Here is an 18,805-nt window from a genome sequence, read left to right as displayed (position 1 = left end):
AATTTAAAAAGATTTTAAGTAATCTTAGTAGCTCAGTCATAAAGCACCTGTCTTCGGCTCAGGTCATGATCCCAGGGTCCTGGGATTGAGCCCCACATCGGGCTCCCGGCTCAGCGGGAAGCCTGCTTCTCCCTCTCCCACTCCCCCTGCTTGTGTTCCCTCTCTCGCTGTCTGTCAAATAAATAAAATCTTCAAAAAAAAGGTGGGAGGGCGCCTGAGGGGCTCAGTTGGTTAAGCGGCTGCCTTCGGCTCGGGTCACGATCCCAGGGTCCTAGGATCGAGTCCCGCATCGGGCTCCCTGCTCAGTGGAGAGCCTGCTTCTCCCTCTCCCTCTGCTACTCCCCCTGCTTGTAGTCTGTCAAATAAATAAAGTAAAATCTTAAAAAAAAAAAAAAAAAAAAAAAGATTTTAAGTAATCTCTACACCTAACGTGGGGCTTGAACTCATAACCCCGAGATCAAGAGTCGCCCACTCCACCAACTGAGCCAGCCAGGCACCCTAAACAGTAAACATTTTTAAGGAATATTTAATGCCACATAGAAAACATAAGATATATCGGGGCCTGGGTGGTTCAGTCAAATATTTCTCTCTCTCTTTTTTAAGATTCTATTTATTTACTTATTTGAGAGAAAGAAAGAGAGCGCACACAAGTAGTAGAGCGGCAGGCAGAGGGAGAGGGAGAAAGCAGGCTCCCCGCTGAGCAGAGAGCCCAATGCAAGGCTCAATCCCAGGACGTTGGGATCATGACCCTAGCCGAAGGCAGACGCTTAAGTGACTGAGCCACCCAGGTGCCCCAAACGTCCAACTCTTGATCTCAACTCAGGTCTTGATCTCATGGTGGTGAGTTCAAGCCCCACTGGGCATGGAGCCTACTTAGGAAGGAAGGAAGGAAATATAAAATATATTATGAGAAAAAAATACAAAACAGTATACTACATACTAAGACCTTGACTTGGTTTAAAAAAAAAAAAAAGATGTTACTAGCAACAGCAATCTGTGGCTGATGAGAGACTGTTGCTTATACCTGTCACCTTTGCACATTTCTAAATTCTCAAAAAAGAGTAAGGCGACAAAGACTGTAATTCTAATAAATATTTAAAGACTGTAAACTCTTATCCCCATGGTCATACACATAATTTTGTCATCACCAGAAACTGTACTTTCTCTGAAATCCATTTCAAGTTTCTCAGATTCCCAACCTCCTTAGATCAAGTTCACTAGTACTCCAAACCCAGCTATTAGCTGGCTTAATCGAACATCACCACTCTCCATCATTACCAATCACTCCTTGCTAACCTTGATGCTTTTGTTCCTTCATGGTACTCATACGGCAAAGCCCGACTGCTAGTTAAACTCATTCCCCAATTAACTTAAACAAAACCAAAGCAAAACCAAACCACCTTCCTGCGTCTGCCCCAAGCAGCACTGCTGGGGAAAAACACACACACAACCATCATTAATCGGTCTCATGTTCAAGTGAATACCACAAATCCCAAATGAAAACTTAACATTGCCCTAAGTGTCTCTGCTCCTATTAAAGATTAATCCTTCCATTTATCTAGTAATACCCCCACCCCCCGTTCTTCTCAAGGACTTTGCAGGTTCAATTACTCCTCCTTTTTCTAGCATAATCAATTTCTCCCATCCATCAACATATAAACATAATCAGTAGAATATGAGAAAATTTTTAAGGGGCACCTGGGGGGCTCAGCTGGTTAAGTGTCTGAGTCCTGATTTTGGCTCAAGTCATGATCTCAGAGTTGTGAGATCAAGCCCTGAGTCGGGCTCTGAGCTCAGTACAGAGTCTGCCTGTCCCTCTCCTGCCCGTGCTTCTGTGCACACACTCTCTCTCTCTGTAAAATAAATAAATAGAACCTTAAAAAAAAATTTTTAAGATTTCTGAAGCCATATTCTTCTGCAGCTCCCCCTTTCTTCTCTGCTCCTCTGTCAAAGCAAAACTTTAAAAAGTTGACCATAGCTGCCAGTTCCTCACCTCACTTCCTCTTACTAACTCCGTCCAACCATATATCCATCTTCACCATTCCAACGAAAATATTCTAGTCAAGGTTACCAATGATACTGCGCTGCAAATTCAGTGGTCATTTCTCTCACTCAGCAGCATGACAAAGTTGACCACTCTTGGAACTCTGTTTTCTCATGGTTTCAAAGACACCACAGGGGCGCCTGGGTGGCTCAGTCATTAAGCGTCTGCCTTTGGCTCAGGTCATGATCCCAGGGTCCTGGGATTGAGTCCCGCATCGGGATCCCTGCTCCTTGGGAGCCTGCTTCTCCCTCTGCCTCTCTCTCTCTCTCTCTCTGTCTCTCATGAATAAATAAATAAAATCTTTAAAAAATAAATAAATAAAAACAGAAGTCACCGAATGGGATTTTCCAGAAAGCTCTTTAAAGGGGATGAACTCAGCTGACATGTGGGTTATGCCTTTCCCTTTCTGAAATTAAGACATGTTGTCTGGACCTCTGACAGGCATTTCGAGAGTTTAAGGACAAGGGTCAAACTCCTAAGAATGGTAAATTGAAAGTTAGTAGTCTATTAACACCGTAAAATCCCTAACCAAGCAACTCTGGGATACTTCTCTCCAGACTTGACTTTACTCCAGCCAAACTCAACCCCTAACTCCTAAATCCTTTTTATTTATTTATTTTTTTATTTCCTTAAAGATTTTATTTATTTATTTGACAGAGAGAGAAACAGCGAGAGAGGGAACACAAGCAGGGGGAGTGGGAGAGGGAGAAGCAGGCCCCCCGCAGAGCAGGGAGCTGGATGCAGGGCTAGATCTCAGGGTCCTGGGATCATGACCTGAGCCGAGCAGACACTTAACGGACTGAGCCACCCAGGCGCCCCATCCTTTTTCTTTACATCTTCAGTTTCAATTCATTCTCCACACAGCAGCCAAAGTGGTCTTTTTTTAAAGGGGGGATGGGCAGGTCTTGACTCCCAAGGATCCCACAAAGTAGACATGTAACCTTAGGGGCAACCTTTATCTGCTCAAAAATACATCTCAGATTAGCAGTGAGGAATCAGGCATCACCCCGCATTATTTCCTTAGTCATAAGTTTAAGGCATCAAAGTTTTTTGTTTTTTTTTTTTAAAGAGAGATCTAGAGAGAATGTGCGGGTGGTAGGGGTAGGGGTGGGGTGGGGGAGAGGGAAAGACAGAATCCCAAGAGGGTTCCATGCCCAGCGCAAAGCCCGATTCGGGGATTGATCCCATAACCCTGAGATTATGACCTGAGCTGAAATCAAGAGCTGGACACTCAACCAACTGAGCCACCCAGGTGCCCCCGAAGTGGTCTTTTAAAAACAAAAATTTTGTTCTTTTCTTTAAATCCTCAAATGGCTTTCAGAGTCACTTAAAATACAAATTCTTTACTTTGGACTTAGGAAGTTTTATGTGATCTGGCTCCTACCTCCCACATCTCCAACTTCATCTTGCATCATTCACCGCCTCTTACCCACAATACTCCAGCCACAATAACCTTTTGCTTGCTTAAACATAGCAAATTTATTCCTAATTTATGGCCTTTACATTCACTATTTCCTCTGATATGGAATATTTTCTTCCCCTAAAGACATAGCTTTATCATTCAGATCTCAATTTAAGTCAAGAGTCCTAGGAAAGGCCTTTTCTGAACACCCAGTCAAAAACAACCAATTAATTTCATCTCTACAATATTGTATTTCTCTGCATTGCTTTTATCACTTATTTGTCTGTCTTACCTTGCCCTACTCATTACTATAGTCTCAGCACATATCATGGTACCTAGGATAAAGGGAGCCCTCAAATAGTTGTTAAATAAAGAGCTGTTGGTACTGATGATACAAAGATGAGCCAAGATGCTTACTTACTCTTGAGCTTCTCAGGGAGCATCGGGCTCCCTGCTCAGTGGGGAGTCTGCTTCTCCCTCTGCCCCTCCCCCTGCCTGTGCACGGGGGCATGCTCTCTCAAATAAATGAATAAAATCTTAAAAAAAAAAAAAAAAAAAGTAGGGAGTCTAATAGTGAAAGACACCTTTGAATCACTTTGAAAAACATTAAAAATTACAAATCTGGGTCGAAAGTCTGATTGGAATTATATTCAAAGCTCTTTTAAAAACTTCTAAATGTATGTATATATGTACATGTACAGAAAAAAATGAAAGAAAAAAACAATAGAAGGAAATAACCAAAATGAAGATGTATCTGTATCTCTACATGTTTGAAATATTTCATAGACAAACAAAAATATTTTAAAGAAAAGAATTATCTCCAGGGGTGGGATTACAAATAATTTTTACTTTATTATAGTTCTATGTATTTTCCAAAATTCAATAATAAGCAAACATGTTACTTTTGTATTCACAGAAACTGGCCAATTATTTAAAAGGGAAAAGCAATTAAATGGTTCTACATTGACTGTATAACGATTACTAGTTCTTTCTGTATGCATATAAGAATTGATCATCCTACTGTATGACTAAGTTAATTCCAATTTACCCTCCCAACTATCAGTTTAAGGATTATTCCCAAGGAACTCTTTCCCTCAGGTTAGGTTACCCCACCCCAACAGTTCTTATTTAAACTCAACAAACACACATATAATTGTTCAATGTTTCATTGCCTTACTAGACCATAATTTACTCCATAATAGCATGGACTATGTGTATCTTTTTTAAGATTTATTTATTTATTTCAGAGAGAGCACGAGCGCCCAAGCATGAACAGGGGGAGGGGCAGAGGGAGAAGCAGACTCCCTGCTGAGCAAGGGGCCCAATGTGGGGCTCATTCCCAGGACCTTGGGATCATGACCCGAGCCGAAGGCAGAGGCTTAACTGACTGAGCCGCCCAGACTGAGTCACCCAGGTGCCCTGGACTATGTCTACCTTATTAACAACATAGATGGCATTCAATAAATATTTGTTGAATAAATGAAGAAAAATGTAGACTTAAACTAAAGAGTTAACCCACAGTGATACAGATGATGTCATATATAATACTAAATAAATGCCCCCTGAGATCTTTAACAGGGAAAACTACAGAATAAATCAAAAAAAGACTGCCTTCCCACCATCTTATTTCCCAGTTTTTGGCTTTGACATTGTATCACCCCAAAGCACAAACTGACCAAATTATCAACACTTACACTGAACAGAATGGGTCACCTTTATCAACATATTATAAAGTCCCTAGTCTCGGAAGCAGGATAAGCGGTCATACTTTCAAATGGTTGGGTATGAGCTCCCGGGCGCTTAAAAAAAATCCTTAAACTCATTTGGGAAAACAAGTGCCTCCTTCTTACTTGGCAATGAGCTAAGCAATGGAGAACTGAAAATATAAGTCTCTGCCTTTAATGACTCACACTTACAGTTCCTAAGAGCAGATAAGAGATAAAGTACCTAAGTAAACACCTAAGGATATAACAAAGTATGACCAAGCCTACAGATACAATGTCTGACACATCTAACCACCTAATATCTCATCCAAACACCTAATATCTCATCCAAACACCCAATGGACTAGTAATACCACTCTCAGATACACACCTAAAATTCTTATACACGTGCACCAAAAAAAAAAAACAAAAAACCTGGAAATATCCAAATGTTCCATAGATGCATCAACTTCAGTATATTCTATTTTTTAAAAAAAGGAAATACTACAGAAGGATTTAAGAAAAACGAAGCAAAATGTATTATCACTGCTAAAAAGCAATAGTATCAGACAACCCACACTTTAAGTATGCCAATCCCAAATAGGATAGTTCACATAAAACAAAGAAACCTTGGAGCACCTGGGTGGCTCAGTCAGTTAAGTGTCTGCCTTCGGCTCAGGTCATGATCCTAGAGTCCTGGGATAGAACCCTACATTGGGCTCCCTGCCCAGTGGGGAGTCTGCTTCTCCCTCTGTTCCTCCTCCACACTCATGTTCTCTCTCTCTCTCCCTCACTTAATCTCTCTCTCTCCAATTAAACAAAAACAAACCAAAAAATCCACAAAAACAAAACAAGGAAACCTAAAAGTAAAGTACCCACAGTCACTTGAGAAAGAAGTCTACATATACTAGCCCTGCATTTGTAATCACTAGAAAAATATGTAATCCCAAAAAGGCTGAAAATAATTAAGAGTAACAGGCCTGCCCTAACACCTATGCAAAGGGTTTATGCACGTTCAGCAGCAACTCCAAAAAAAAAAAAGTAGATGCCTTCAAAGATTTTTTGGCTTACTATAAATGTTACTAAGCCTACCAATTCCAGGCACTATACAAGATGAAGGAAAAAAGATGAGTAAGTATCTTCAAGGAGCTCAATGATATCTAGCAGCAGCAGAAAGACATATGTACAATTACCAATACATATATAACTACTCTAACAAAATCCTGACAAAATGACACTGGAAAATAGGGATAAACTGTGTTTTCACAAAAGGTTTATCAGGAGTGGCATTTTAGGATAAGTATATTTCAAAGGCAAAGGAGGTAAGGGCTTATTGAAGGCAGACAGAATAACTAAATGGTGAGCAATATCGTACAGCTGAAGGTCTGAGAGTGAAGTATGTGTAGGCATGTAACTGTGTTGAGACCTGACAGGAAATAGGTCAAGAAAGGTAGGCTAGAACAAAAGTATAAAAGTTTTGCCTTTATGCAATAGGCAGTAGAGAGACTAAAGGAAAATGACAAGATCATATTTTAAAAATTAAATCATGTGGCATGGGGACACCTGGGTGGCCCAGTCAGTTAAGCGTCTGCCTTCAGCTCAGGTCATGATCCCACGATCCTGGGATGGAGCCCCACGTCAGGCTCCCTACTGAGTGGGGAGTCTGCTTCTCCCTTTCCCTCTTCCCCTCCCCATGCTCTCTCTCTCAAATAAATAAAATCTTTTAAAATCAATCAATGAATCAGTCCTGTGGCATGGCACCAGGAGAGTTGAAAAGAGGATGCAGAGAAATAAATGTAAATAAGCAAACTGTTTGGGACGCCTGGGTGGCTCAGTCAGTTAAGCCTCCGCCTTCAGCTCGGGTCATGATCTCAGGGTACTGGGATCAGGATCAAGTCCTACATCAGGCTCCTTGCTCAGCGGGGAGTCTGCTTCTCCCTCTGCCTGCCACTCCCCCTGCTTGTGCTCTCTCTCTGACAAAGTCTTTAAAAAAAAAAAAAAACTAGGGATAAAAAAGAGAGGTAAAGTTTAAAAAAATAATAATAAGCAAACTGTTTTACTATAAATAGTCCATCTGGGATATGAAAACCCGACCTAGAGTAATTAACGAAAGGAATGCAAAAGAGGAAACAAAGATTTAGGAGATAAATGGAGAATAAGGGATGAAATCAACTTAGAAAGGGTAGTAACAGTATGAAGGAAAACCAGCAGTTATCAGAGCAACCACAAGAGGCAAGCTCTGAGAAATGAAGTGAAAGATGGACAAAATGGACTGATGAGAAGTTACTCTGCATTTGACAAATGGGAAGATACTGGTAATGCCTGAAGTAGTTGTTTCCATATGATATGTAGAGATAGAAGCCTGAGTACAGCAGTTAAGGAATATAACCCACATTTGCTCCTATAACCAAATATAAAATATCTTTATGATAATTAAAGTAAGGAAAAAATTTCTTAAACAAAATACAAAAAACATACCATACAGGAAAAAACAGAAAAATGTGACTTACTTCTTTCTTTCTAAGTGAATTCTACCCCAACATGGGGCTTGAACTCATAACCCCAAGATCTAGTCCACACTCTACCAACTGAGCCAGCCAGGCGCCCCCCCTTAAAAATGTGACTACTTAAAAATTAAACTTCAGATAGAAGATATGACAAAGTTAAACAATATAAAACAGTCACAGGGGCACCTGGGTGGCTCAGTCATTAAGCGTCTGCCTTCGGCTCAGGTCATGATCCCAGGGTCCTGGGATCGAGCCCCACATCGGGCTCCCTGCTCAGCAGGAAGCCTCCTTCTCCCTCTCCCACTCCCCCTGCTTGTGTTCCCTCTCTCGCTGTGTCTCTCTCTGTCAAATAAATAAATATAATCTTTAAAAATAATAATATTACATTTAAAAAAAATAAATACAACAGTCACAGAAGGACAAATAACGTATAATAGAGTAGTTCATAGAGACAAGAAGTAGATGAACAGAATGGGCTGGGCAACAGAGAAGCAGAGTTAGCATTTAATAGACACAGAATTTCGGTTTTACAAGATGAAATAAGTTCTGTAGATGGATAGCGGTAATGGTTGTACAAAAATGTACGCTGAAATTGTAACTTAAAAATATACAAGATGGTAAGTTTTATATGTGTAGTATACCACAATTACCCAAAAAAGAGCATTAAAAAAAAAGTTAACAATTAAGCCACATAATGGAAGTAGACGAAATCATATAAATACATAAAGAGTTCTTGCAAATCAATAAGGAAAATACAAACCATCCAAATTTATTTTTAAGATTTTTATTTATTGGGGCACCTGGGTGGCTCAGTCAGTTAAGCGTCTGCCTTCGGCTCGGGTCATGGTCCCAGGGTCCTGGGATTGAGCCCCATATCAGGCTCTCTGCTCAGCGGGGAGCCTGCTTCTCTTTCTCCCTCTACCTGCTGCTCTGCCTACTTGTGATCTCTCTGTCAAATAAATAAAATCTTTAAAAAAAAAAAAAAGATTTTTATTTACTTATTTTTGTGTGTGTGTGCACGCACTCAAGAGGGAGGGAGAGAGCACACACACCTGTGCGGGCACGAGCGGGGTGGGGGGGCAGGGGCAGAGGGAGAAGCAGACTCCCTGCTGTGCTAGGGCTGCACAGGGCTACGGATGCGGAACTCGATCCCAGGACCCTGGGATCATGACCTGAGCTGAAGGCAGATGCTTAACCAACTGAGCCACCCAGGTGCCCCAAATTTTTTTAAATGAGTAAGGAATAAGAACACTAAGTTTGCAAAAGAAAGCCTAATGGCCAATAAACACAAAAATGTGCTTAATATCTCTACTGGTAAGGGAAATTAGAATTAAAATAAGCTACCATTTCACATCCACCAGACTTACAAAAATGTAAGTCTTACAAATGTCAGGTCACTAGAACTCTTACAAACTGCTAGAAGAGTGTAAACTGATACAATCATTGGTAGGTTGAAGCAATATCCAGTAATGCAGAAGATGCAAATACACTCAGATCCTACAATACTACCTCCTAGGAAAAACTCTTAGGTATCCGAGAAAACATATATAGTAATGTTCGATGCTTTTTTTTTTTTTTGTACAACAGCTAAAAGTTGAAACTACATGCTGTCCATAGAGAATGAATAAACAACAACAAAAAAACTGATGTGAAATACTACATAATTTAAAGAACTAAAGCAACATGCATTGTCATGGATAAATTCTCAAAAAAAAAAAAAAAAAAAAAAGAACACTAAAAAGCAGAGTTGCAGGAGGGGCGTCTGGGTGGCTCAGATGGTTAAGCGTCTGCCTTCAGCTCAGGTCATGATCTCCAGGTCCTGGGATAGAGTCTCATGTCGGGCTCCCGGCTTGGTGGGGAGTCCGCTTCTCTCTCTCCCTCTGCCTCTCCCCCTACTTGTGCTCGCTCTCTCTCTCTCAAATGAATTAATAAAATCTTTAAAAGAAGAAGAAGAGGAAGAAGAAGGAGGAGGAGAAGAAAAGTTGCAGGAGATGTAGAATATTACAATCATCTACGAAAAAAAATTTTTAAACTTTTAAAAAGAAAAAGTGCTTTTATACTCAAAATTACTATGGTTTCAATAGTAAAAACAAACGTATGAATGGTAAGGATACAGGCATCTTCAGCACAGTGGTTACTTCTAAGAAAGAGAATGGAAAAGGGAAAAGGTTACAAAGTGAACTTCATCTGTATGTTGTTTTATTTCCTGAGGGAAAGGGCAAGTTAACCAAGTATGAGAGAGTTAAGGTCTGTTAAATCTATACCATGACCATAAAGGTGTTCACACCTACTGTTTTCTAAACTTCTAAGTATAAAATATTCCATAATTTTAAAAAGCATCTTTAAAAATAATGGACAGGTAGCAAGCAGCAGACATGATTGTACACTATTCTTTCCACCATCATCAGTAAATATTTGGGAGTCAGAGACATAGTTTCCAACCCCTGTTCCACCAAGTTGCTTGATACTGAGAAAGTTACGTACTTTCTCCAGAGCTGCAATTTTCTAATCTGTAAAATAAAAATAACATCAATCTCATAAGGCTGCCATACATGTAAAATGCCAGATAGTAGGCATTAAACTGTAAGTATTTATTATTTTAAATTTGCTAAAAGCAAAGAACTAAAGGGAGAAAAAGGAGAAAGGTTTTGAATGAAATGAAGTTCTCTCCTTTGCAAAATTACATAAGAGAACACCACGGATGTCAGATGGATGTGACCGCCACTTTCTATTTTCCAAGACCCAATTTTAAAATAGGAATTTTAGGGGCGCCTGGGCGGCTCAGTCAGTTAAGCATCTGCCTTCCACTCAGGTCGTGATCTCAGGGTCCTGGCATCCAGCCCCATTGGGCTCCTTGCTCAGCGGGGAGTCTGTTTCTCCCTCTCCCTTGCCTCTCCCCCAACTCGTGCTCTCAAGTGTGCACACACTCTCATTCTCAAAATCTTTTTAAAGATTTTATTTATTTATTTAACAGAGAGAGTGAGCATGAGCAGGGGGAGGGGCAGAGGGAGAAGCATGCTCCCTGCTGAGCAGGGAGCCCTACTCAGGGCTTGATCCCAGGACCCCAGGATCATGACCTGAGCGGAAGGCAGATGCCTAACCGACTGAGCCACCCAGGCGCCCCCTCAAATAAAACCTTTAAAAAAAAAATAAAGTAAGATAGGAAGTTTACCAAGGGATTCAAGATTACATATACCATAGGATCAGAATCTAGATTTCTTGGTGCAGTTCAAGGCCACCAGAGCCTTATCAAGAAATCCCAAATAATCCTGTAAAGCTGTATTATCTGAAAGGCTTCCAAATAAAGTACTTCTTTTTCACTTAAAAAGGTCACATTTTAACACAAACTCTTCCCCAATTTATAACTGTCTCCTAAAGAAAGGTAACTAACATCTTGAGAACAAGGCCCACATTTTTCTTTTGCATTCCCCTTGGCCACAGGTTGTTTGCACACAGGTGACAAAGAAACTCTATCAGAAGTACTAAAGCTCGTTCATTTAAATCTTTTCTGCAGGCAAATTCACATAGAGCTTTCACTACACCACTGAAGGAAACCTTTATGATCCAAAACAACAGTAAGCAGAATATGAACATATAGCTAATTTTGACATCTTAACAGCTATCTGTTCATATGTCCCAGGAATTGCTCTGAGCCCTGTAAAGGCTCAATCTTCCTACATTCTTACAGATAGGAAAACTAAGATACAGAGTCAATGCTGCAGGTGTTAAATAGAAAAGCCAGGACTCAAAGCAAATCTAATTCCAAAGCCCACGCTCTTAATCACTAAGCTAAATTTACTCTATCATGCTTAAGGAGTGAAATATCTCTGCCTCCTGCCAAATTTAAGTTCTCACACCAAGACAGAAAAAAAGGCAAAATATACTTAAATACAATAGTCAATATTAAATCGTCACTCATACTTTATTAGCATTCAGCATTTACAGTATTATTTATGAAAAAAATAGTCCCATAAAGCAATCATATATAATGGTTAGAATGGACTGGTATGCAAAAAGCCTGGGTTCATTAACCAGATCTGTATTACTGAATAACAATCAATTTCTTCAGGCCTCAGTTTCCTGATCTTACAGATGAGGAATCTGGCCTAGATCTAAGGTCTCTTTCAACTCGAATACTCAATGCATTTTAACACATTTTCTAAGACACTACTAATACATTTTTTGAACAAAGATTTTGTGTTTTGTTTTGTTTTTTTTAAAGATTTTATTTATTTATTTGACAGGGAGAGACACAGTGAGAGAGGGAACACAAGCAGGGGGAGTGGGAGAGGGAGAAGGAGGCTTCCCGCTGAGCAGGGAGCCCGATGCGGGGCTCGATCCCAGGACCCTGGGATCATGACCTGAGCCGAAGGCAGACACTTAACGACTGAGCCACCCAGGTGCCCCGTTTTGTTTTTTTTCTTTAAGTAGGCTCCACGCCCAGCACAGAGCCCAATGCAGGGTTCAAACTCACAACCCTAGCCAAGATCAAGAGTTGGATGCTTAACTGACTGAGACACCCAGGTGCCCCCTGAACAAAGATTTTGAAGGGCATCTTCTGAAAACCTTCAAAATTAAAACAATCATATAGTATACACTCACATCTATTCTTTTACTCAAACATACTCAGAGCAAATCTGTACTATCAGAAGTCAGGAAAGTGCCTGGAAAGAGATGGCTGGGCGTTCCTGTGGTGCTGGTAATATTGTTTCAGACCTGATCTGGGTGCTGGTCATACTTTATGGTTACCTTTTACTTTGACATGAAAAAAGGTGTTTTTTGCTAAAGATAATAGTGAAGATATTTAGGCGCTAGTTCCACAACTATGTGTGTATATCAGAGCTGTGCACGCAACCTTTCTAAATATGTAAATGTGTTTCTTGCCTAATTTTGTCAATAATCTCTGCACCCTAGTTCCAATTCAGGTGCCTACAGAAAAAAAAAAAAAAATCATATACTTATAAATTCCAGTATTCCTGTAATTCCTTTGGCACTGTCTTCTGAAATTTGAGGTCGGTCTTAACTTTCCTTTGGAACCTAGCTCAAAAACCTCCCTCCAATATTATAGACCTGAAACTAATATAAACCTGTATATTAACTAACTGGAATTAAAATAAAAACTACAAAACAAAAACAAAACCCTCCCTCCATACATATACCCTCAAAACTCCCATCATATTTACTCTTGCACCTAACATTTTTATTTATCTCCAACCAAGTAAATCTGGAGCTGTGGCCAATATGCTCAATAACTGTTGATAACATTATTTACTGGAAAAAAAGAATATATATTCTTCACAAAGGGGTGACATGTAGGGAATCCCAGATGCATCTAAATCTATGCCTGACGGACAGAGATCAAAGTCTTTACAACAGTAAAATAAAACAAGAAATGCACCCCAAACAGTATTACTTGGACAGGCTCTAATTTTTTTTTTTTTACCCCATCAAAAGCTTTCCTCACTCAGCCCACACCCAGAACCCCGTAAGGCACACTATTTAAATAAGTTACGCAGAGCTATAACTTATGTAACTGTAAAAACTGCTTTTCTACTCTTAAAAAAATTGTTCAAATTCCGGTTACATTCATTTCCAGCAGGGAATTTCACCTTTTTCTTTAAATCAAAAAGGAAAGAGTTTAAAAGAAAAAAATCATTTACAAAGGGAAAACAAATGTAGAATCTTAAAAACATCACTCAAAACTAGTAGTAGCCATGCTATAAACTTTTTTGTACCTTTACTGTCCATCTTTTAGATAAAATATACTACACATCTTACAAAGTTAATAGTCTGAAATGTTCTTCTAAAGAGTTTTGTCTACAGCAGTGGTTCTCAACATTTGGCAAAGTCTGGAAACGTTTTAGTTGCTACAACTGGCAGGGAGCAAGGGGAGGTAGGGAGGAGGGTTAGCTGTGCTACTGGCAACTAGTGATAGAAGCCAGGGATACTACTAAACATCCTACAATGCAAAGAAGAGCCACTCTGACAGCAAAGAATTCATTATCCACCTAAAATGTCAATAATGCTAAGGATGAGAAACTATGGTCTACAGAAATCAACAGATTTACTTCTAAAGACTTGCGAACTAGTTCTATAGATCAACCTAGATCAAATATATTAAATTTAAAATGACACTAAATACAAAATACATTTAAACACTTAAAAGAAAACTTACACTATAGTTTTCATGAAATCAATTTGTAATGCCATAAATTAAAATATTCCCTATTGAAATCTTAGAAAATGTTAGCAAAGCACAATTACAATATGAAAAAACTACAAATAACATATAACGATCAAACACAGGTATGTGCACTGACTTAAGGGCATTTTACTTCACTGAGCTTCAAATTTTAAAGTATTTTACAGGGGTGCCTGGGTGGCTCAGTCTGTTAGGTGTCTGACTCAGTTTCAGCTCAAGTCATGACCTCAGGGTCTTGAGATGAAGCCTGATGCAGGGCTCTGAGCTCAGTGGGGAGCATGCCTGAGATTCTCTCTCTCACTCTCCTTTTGCCCCTCCCGCAGCTTGCACTCTCTCTCAAATAAATATTTTTTAAAAGTATTTTGCATATTGACATCAACTAAATCTTTAAGTAATTTACAGGTTAACACTTATTTTAATGTGTTTCTTTTTTAAGATTTTATTTATTTGTCAGAGGGAGAAAGGGAGAGAGAGAAAGACCACAAGCAGGGGGGAGCAGCAGGCAGAGGGAGAAGCAAGCTTCCCACTGAGCAAGGAACCCCACGCGGGACTTGATCCCAGGATCCTGGGATCATGACCTGAGCCAAAGACAGACGCTTAACTGACTGAGCCACCCAGGCGTCCCTTATTTTAACGTTTAAACTATTAAATTAGGTTGTGTTTATTTATTTATTTTTTTAATTAGGTTGTGTTTAAATCCTGTAACCAGTAATACAAACCAGTCTCAGTTATTTTTAAATAATTAAAGCATGCCTATCCTTGGAAAGTAATGACAGTGTGCTACAATATAAACACAAGCAGACCTAGATCCAAATCCCAAAGCTATATGTTTGCAGACAAATAATTTAACTTCTTTGAATCTCAATTTCCTCATCTAAGAAATAGGAAATCTAATTCAAAGAATTGTTCTTGAAAATTAGCAATAATGCATAAACAAATGGTACTGAGAGCCACTCTACAAATGGTGGTTAGTTGTTAACAGCAATAATAAAAATACAACCTGTGAATACAGATTATAGTTTTATTATATCCTCACAATCAACACTTCACTTAGTAATTCGACTCATAAAATAACTATAAAATGTATTTTAATCAATTTTCCATTCCTGGCAATTTGAAATATTACTTAAAATTCACACATATATAAAATTAATGTCTGACACATAAAGGATGGATTTCCAAACAGTCTCAAGGAAAAAAGGCCGAGATGCCTTTATTATTTTTTTTATTTATTTATTTTTTCTAAAGATTTTATTTATTTATTTGACAGGGAGAGACAGCCAGAGAGAGAACACAAGCAGGGTAAGTGAGAGAGAGAGAAGCAGGCTTCCCGCCGAGCAGGGAGCCCGATGCGGGGCTCGATCCCAGGACCCTGGGATCATGACCTGAGCCGAAGGCAGACGCTTAACGACTGAGCCACCCAGGCGCCCCTATTTATTATTTTAAGTAAATAATATATTTGCATGACTCAAAACTCAAAAGGGATCCTTTGATGCCTGTTACCCCAGACACCCATTCCCTTATTTAGAAGTAATCAATTTTACCAATTTCTCACTGAGACAAATACATATATCTTCCCCTTCTTCCAACACAAATGGTGGTCTCCTCCACACTATTCTGCACCTTGCTTTTCACATTTGATTTATCTTGGAGAGTATATTTTAATTAACACACTCCAAGAATGGCCACTTACAACTTCTTATGGTCAGAATTCAGCAAATGTCAGCTATCTTTATAAGACAACTTAAAAGGCCAAAAAAAAAAAAAAAAAAATCCTTAAATCAACCAGTATTCTTAGTAAGCAAGAGCATATGAAACAAACTTTGGTAAATGTCGAGAGTTACATAAATGAAATGATGAAATACTTGGTTACTTGACGAGACACTCAAAATACTACATTTCCACACTTAAAAAGGAAACACGTGGACTATACTACAAGTCCTTCAATGAGCTGAAAGTAATCAACATAATCCACTTATAGAACTGGGCCTACTAAATTATCGATGAAATAAAATATTGGTGAAAATAAAGCTATTTATTGGTTATAATCCAAGATTAAATTATCTGACCCTTTTCTAAATGTACTTTGCAATTTATTTTCTGGAAGAAGTTTCCTTCCAGATTTATAAAGGTACTCTTCTTAAAAAAAATAATTTGTTGCATTTCCTATTCTCTTCCTCTGAGATACTATAATGCTTACTTGAAGCAAGGCTTCAGCATCCCTTACATATAAAGAGCAGTACTGTTTTAACAATATGCATACTAGAGCGATACTAGATTTCTTTTAAGCTTTAATTGAAGTACTAAAAATATCATGATGAATGTCACCTCATATAAAGCAAAGAGACCATATGAATTACGAGAGCAGTAACTTACCATTTTTAAGTAATAGAAAATAAAGTATTTGAAAGAAGTCTTATATTCTCAGGCTTGTACAACTTTATTACAGAAGAAATGTTTTAGGCTGTTGGCAACTGTATTAACTGAATCTTTCATTAGGAATATATATGTCAACTATCCTGGAATATATTTTCTTGCAAATAAAAAGTGAGAATTATTGTTTCACTGTATATCAGTACAGACATTTATGACCCTATTTCTGCACTGTACCGCAAAAATACAAAGTCATCCTTCCATTCAGAGTTTTGGCACTTGAACAAATACAGAGGTCAGAGTTCATACACATGCTCTGTAAAACAGATCATTTCTCACAGACTACTACATTCAATAAATCTGCTAGTATTGGTTATTTTTAAGTTAATTTTAAAGAATTATATTCAACATGTCTAATTGGAAAAATGATCACTGTAGAATCAGTGACACAAATAAAGCTCAAGTACTATCATTTATGTCTATTACTCATCACATACTTAGAATGATGAATTTCACAAATCATTTAGATTATCAAAGTTCCAACATAAGAGAAAAACACAAATAGTAATGATACGTTTAATAATGGTATGTGACATCTTGAAAATAATAAGTATTTCAGTATTACTTTTTCATCTCTCTTTGTTAAATCCAAGGAGGAAAAACAACTTGGCATTCTTGTTGATTTGAGTATGAAAAATTGTACCAACACTTGCATAGTTTTGAGTCAAATCACTAGGGAATTTTAAATATATTACATAAATAAATATGGCCAACATCAGAGTAACTTCTGCAAGACTCAAGAGCAGCTTGAGACCAAAAAAATGTTTTTAATAATTTCAGATAAGATACATCGAGACAAACCTACTCAATAAGGAGGTATAATAATGTACTGATCTGGTGAAATCCCATGTTTTTAATAGGACTGTTTTTAAAAAGTAAGAATCAAGTTAACTATGAGGGACATCATAATGAAGTTTCATGGCACAACACAACAGTCACAGAGGCATTGTCTTAGGAGAAACTCTGATCTGTAACTTGTAAACAATATTTTGAAATAAGCTACTCATACCCTCCATTATTTTTTCCTAACGAAAAACATTTAAATGCCTTTAATACACCAAACAACTTGCCTTCACCCAATCAAAAAGCTTTAGATGTCAACAGAAAAGAGGCCTAGAAATTGGGGGCCGGGGGTCGGTGAAAATGAGATAATGATCTAATTTGGAATTAATTTCCTACCTCAGGTGAAAATTCCCTTATCTCCCACTCAAATAAAATAGTATCCCATTATGTCTCCTCTTCTCTCCCAACACCGAACTACGGAGGGAGTAACTCTGAACGTCCTTCCTTCATCAATACCTAAGGCCTTTTACCGCTCCTTCCCAAAGGAAAGGACACTGGAGGCCAAACAGGCTATAATGTAGAATACCCTTAAAAGTGTGGGCCTTTGAGCAGCGCGGCTCTCCGGATCCAGTTACCACCTTTCCCCTTCCCCCAACCCACTTCCCGGGTTTTCTCAGGCTCGGCCTGCTCCCTCCACACCCTACAGCCACACTTCCAGCTGTTGCCACTGCCTCGGGGCTCTCTCTAGAGCTCACACCCCTCCAAGAAGTGCCCCCTTCTCCATCTGCCCCCCAAACCGTGCTCCTCTCCAGACCACCCGCCCGCGAGGCGGTCCATCCCAGGGCCCAGGGAGGGGAGGAGAAGGCGACGGAAGCAGGGGGAGACTGCTGCTTCCCCACAGGCAAAAGGGCGACCGCAAGGAGGGCCACCCAGGGGTTACCGGGGATATTGGGGTCTCCGCTGGAAGAACCCTCCCGCCCTGGGCTGGGGTGGGGGATGTCCGGGAGTTCATTTCTGACCTCCTCGCTCTTCAGCACCTCCTTGAACTCCCGCTTGATTCGCTGCACCGCGATGTTGGCCATGTCTCCGCCCGCAGCTGATTCGTACCCGCCTCCTCCGCCACCGCTACGACCACCGCCACCGCCGCCACCTCTTCCACCACCGCCTCCTCCCTCGGCGATTCACACCCGAGCACACGAACGCTGCCACTACCACCCCGGCCGCCGCGCTCTCCTCAGTGTGGAATCACCTCCGCGCCCGGCCACCAAAATGGCGCCGGGTCCGCGCATGCGCAAGACGCTGACCCGGCCGGGCGGCGCAGCCGCTCCTGTTGTAGCCCCATACGCCTCAAACGCGAGCCCGCGCCGCGCCGCGCCGCGCGTCTCTGGCGGAGCTGCGGCCGCGCGGCTCCGCCCTGCCGGCGTCTGGGGCCAGGAGGGTGCGGCTTCCGCGCCGGCCCGCCCTGCCAGGGCCTCCCGGGTCCTCTCTTGTGCCGCCGTCACTCTTCAAATCACTGCGGTGTGGTCGGGGCTTCCAGCCCATGGCCTCTGACTGAAGACTGAGCCCAGCCTAACGGGTTCACGCGGCCCCACTCGACTACGAGCGCCTACGAGCGCCGTCCTGACTCAGCCAGACCCAGAACCCACAGGCTTAATGTGCCTGACTGTGTCTAGTGTATAAAAGCACCATTCCAGAACTCGATCCGGCCCATTTTCTGTTGTTGTAGCCCAG

The 18,805-nt window shown here is 40.3% G+C and overlaps 1 protein-coding gene and 1 non-coding gene across 3 annotated transcripts in view; both read right to left on the bottom strand.

Annotated features, from left to right (window-relative positions):
• The window catches only part of UBE2K (ubiquitin conjugating enzyme E2 K), a 68,360-nt gene extending 49,984 nt beyond the window's left edge, over positions 1–18,376 (bottom strand). The window contains exon 1 of one of the 2 annotated variants that reach the window (XM_036112050.2): positions 18,094–18,376. Coding sequence is in view for 1 of the 2 variants with exons in the window: in XM_036112045.2 (XP_035967938.1) it covers positions 18,094–18,156 (63 nt within the window). In the remaining variant the exon portion in view is untranslated. The remainder of the gene's footprint in view (positions 1–18,093) is intronic. The other variant, XM_036112045.2, reaches the window with a different exon arrangement.
• Positions 2,940–3,085, bottom strand: LOC118548652 (U12 minor spliceosomal RNA). The gene has a single exon (XR_004923695.1). It is a non-coding gene; the product is annotated as a U12 minor spliceosomal RNA (small nuclear RNA).
• Positions 18,377–18,805: the final 429 nt, after the last annotated feature.

The sequence above is a fragment of the Halichoerus grypus genome, chromosome 3 (genome assembly GCF_964656455.1).
Source record: "Halichoerus grypus chromosome 3, mHalGry1.hap1.1, whole genome shotgun sequence".
Lineage (NCBI taxonomy): Eukaryota > Metazoa > Chordata > Mammalia > Carnivora > Phocidae > Halichoerus > Halichoerus grypus.
This window is presented reverse-complemented; position numbering and strand designations above follow the sequence as displayed.